This window comes from Phytophthora parasitica (genome assembly GCF_000247585.1).
Source record: "Phytophthora parasitica INRA-310 unplaced genomic scaffold supercont2.8, whole genome shotgun sequence".
Taxonomy (NCBI): Eukaryota; Oomycota; class Peronosporomycetes; order Peronosporales; family Peronosporaceae; genus Phytophthora; species Phytophthora nicotianae.
The window spans coordinates 1,878,220-1,879,580 of record NW_008648994.1 but is presented as its reverse complement, the minus strand read 5'-3'; the positions used below and the strand labels follow the sequence as shown (position 1 = coordinate 1,879,580).

Here is a 1,361-nt window from a genome sequence, read left to right as displayed (position 1 = left end):
ATCCTAAATAACAAACTACGAACTGAAGCTGGCATTTATGTGAAAACAAATCTCGCAGTAAAGCATAATGACTTCAATTGGAAATAGGGACGTCTAATTCGTATAAGTGTATTTGTTAATTTAATATCAAAGCCTCGAATTCGCGGGAGAGCAATGCAATTGATACACACATCAAATTCAAAACATGCTGTAATTGGAATTTCGACCCGCTCACCTCTTTTTTGCAGTGCTGGTCGTTTAAGATTTATCAAATAACTCTTAAAGCACACCCCTTTTGGCAATGCATGACCGCCACTCCACAGTGTCGAGTCAGGACACAAAACATGGGGGCAGCACACAAACGTTAGTCAGTACCAGTGTTGTCAGCGTTTCTCCCAAATAACGTTATTTTATTCGATTGATACATTATTCTGATGAGTAGCCGTATTTTAGGTAGGAGAAACCGGTTCAATTAAACATTAAAAAATACAAAGCATTCATAGATACATAAATGGCTGTACCAATTACCGGTTGCAATTACATCATTCCCAGAAGCATCATTGAGACGGCGGGTGATTTCCAGTGTGGTAAGGTGAGCCCATTCGATCCAAACGAACCTGACCCCTCCAAACACCACTACCAGATGGTGGGAGCACACAACCCCAGTATTCACAGATCATTCGCCTGGGTGCGAAGTACTAACATCGCGACGCACCTCTTGCAAAGCTGCGCATAAAACACTATGCTTTCGCTTGGCTGTCCTAAGTGCAAGCAAGAAAGGTCGTGCTCAGTCTCACACTCGATATCGTGTCATCCAGCTCCAGGACTTGATTCGGCCTTTACAAAGACAAGCATATTAAAATCCGTCAACCGCGCGAAGTGAGCGATGTTCAGCAGCATATACACGATCTAACCGTTCAGCGATTTTGACCCAGCACCGACCTGCTTCCACATTTAAGATGTTTGAGCAGCAATTCAGCATAAGCAGACGTGATAATGGGTGTCAACTAACTTCTCCCACCGGTGCGAGCAGAATAAATTACCGTACGACACAATCTGATTGGCTAAAAAATATTTTTTGCAAATAGTGGTCAGGTGTTGTTAATTCTACGTTGAGACACAAAAATCATCATTCCCGTGAAACGACTCACATTGCGCATGCCAAACGTACACTTGGGGACGAAAGTATAGTTGGGGACGACAGTACAAATGGGGTCGACAGCGACAGCGACAGACAGCCAACAGTCCTCATTTCATTACTCATATTTCTTTTCTCAGGACACAGGGCTTAGCTCGCAGGAATGAACCTTCCGGCTACAAGTCGTCTGTACAGTGAAGCCCTCACTGCTGCAAAGTTTGCTGACCAGCGCCTTGAAGCCCGC

At 44.2% G+C, this 1,361-nt stretch overlaps 1 protein-coding gene across 1 annotated transcript; it reads left to right on the top strand.

Moving 5' to 3' along the window:
* Positions 1-490: 490 nt before the first annotated feature.
* PPTG_21819 (hypothetical protein) lies at positions 491-1,284 on the top strand (the record flags this gene model as incomplete). Its single annotated transcript, XM_008900007.1, has 2 exons — positions 491-667; positions 1,258-1,284. The coding sequence occupies 2 exons, from the start codon at positions 491-493 to the stop codon at positions 1,282-1,284; spliced, it is 204 nt and encodes a 67-aa protein (XP_008898255.1).
* Positions 1,285-1,361: the final 77 nt, after the last annotated feature.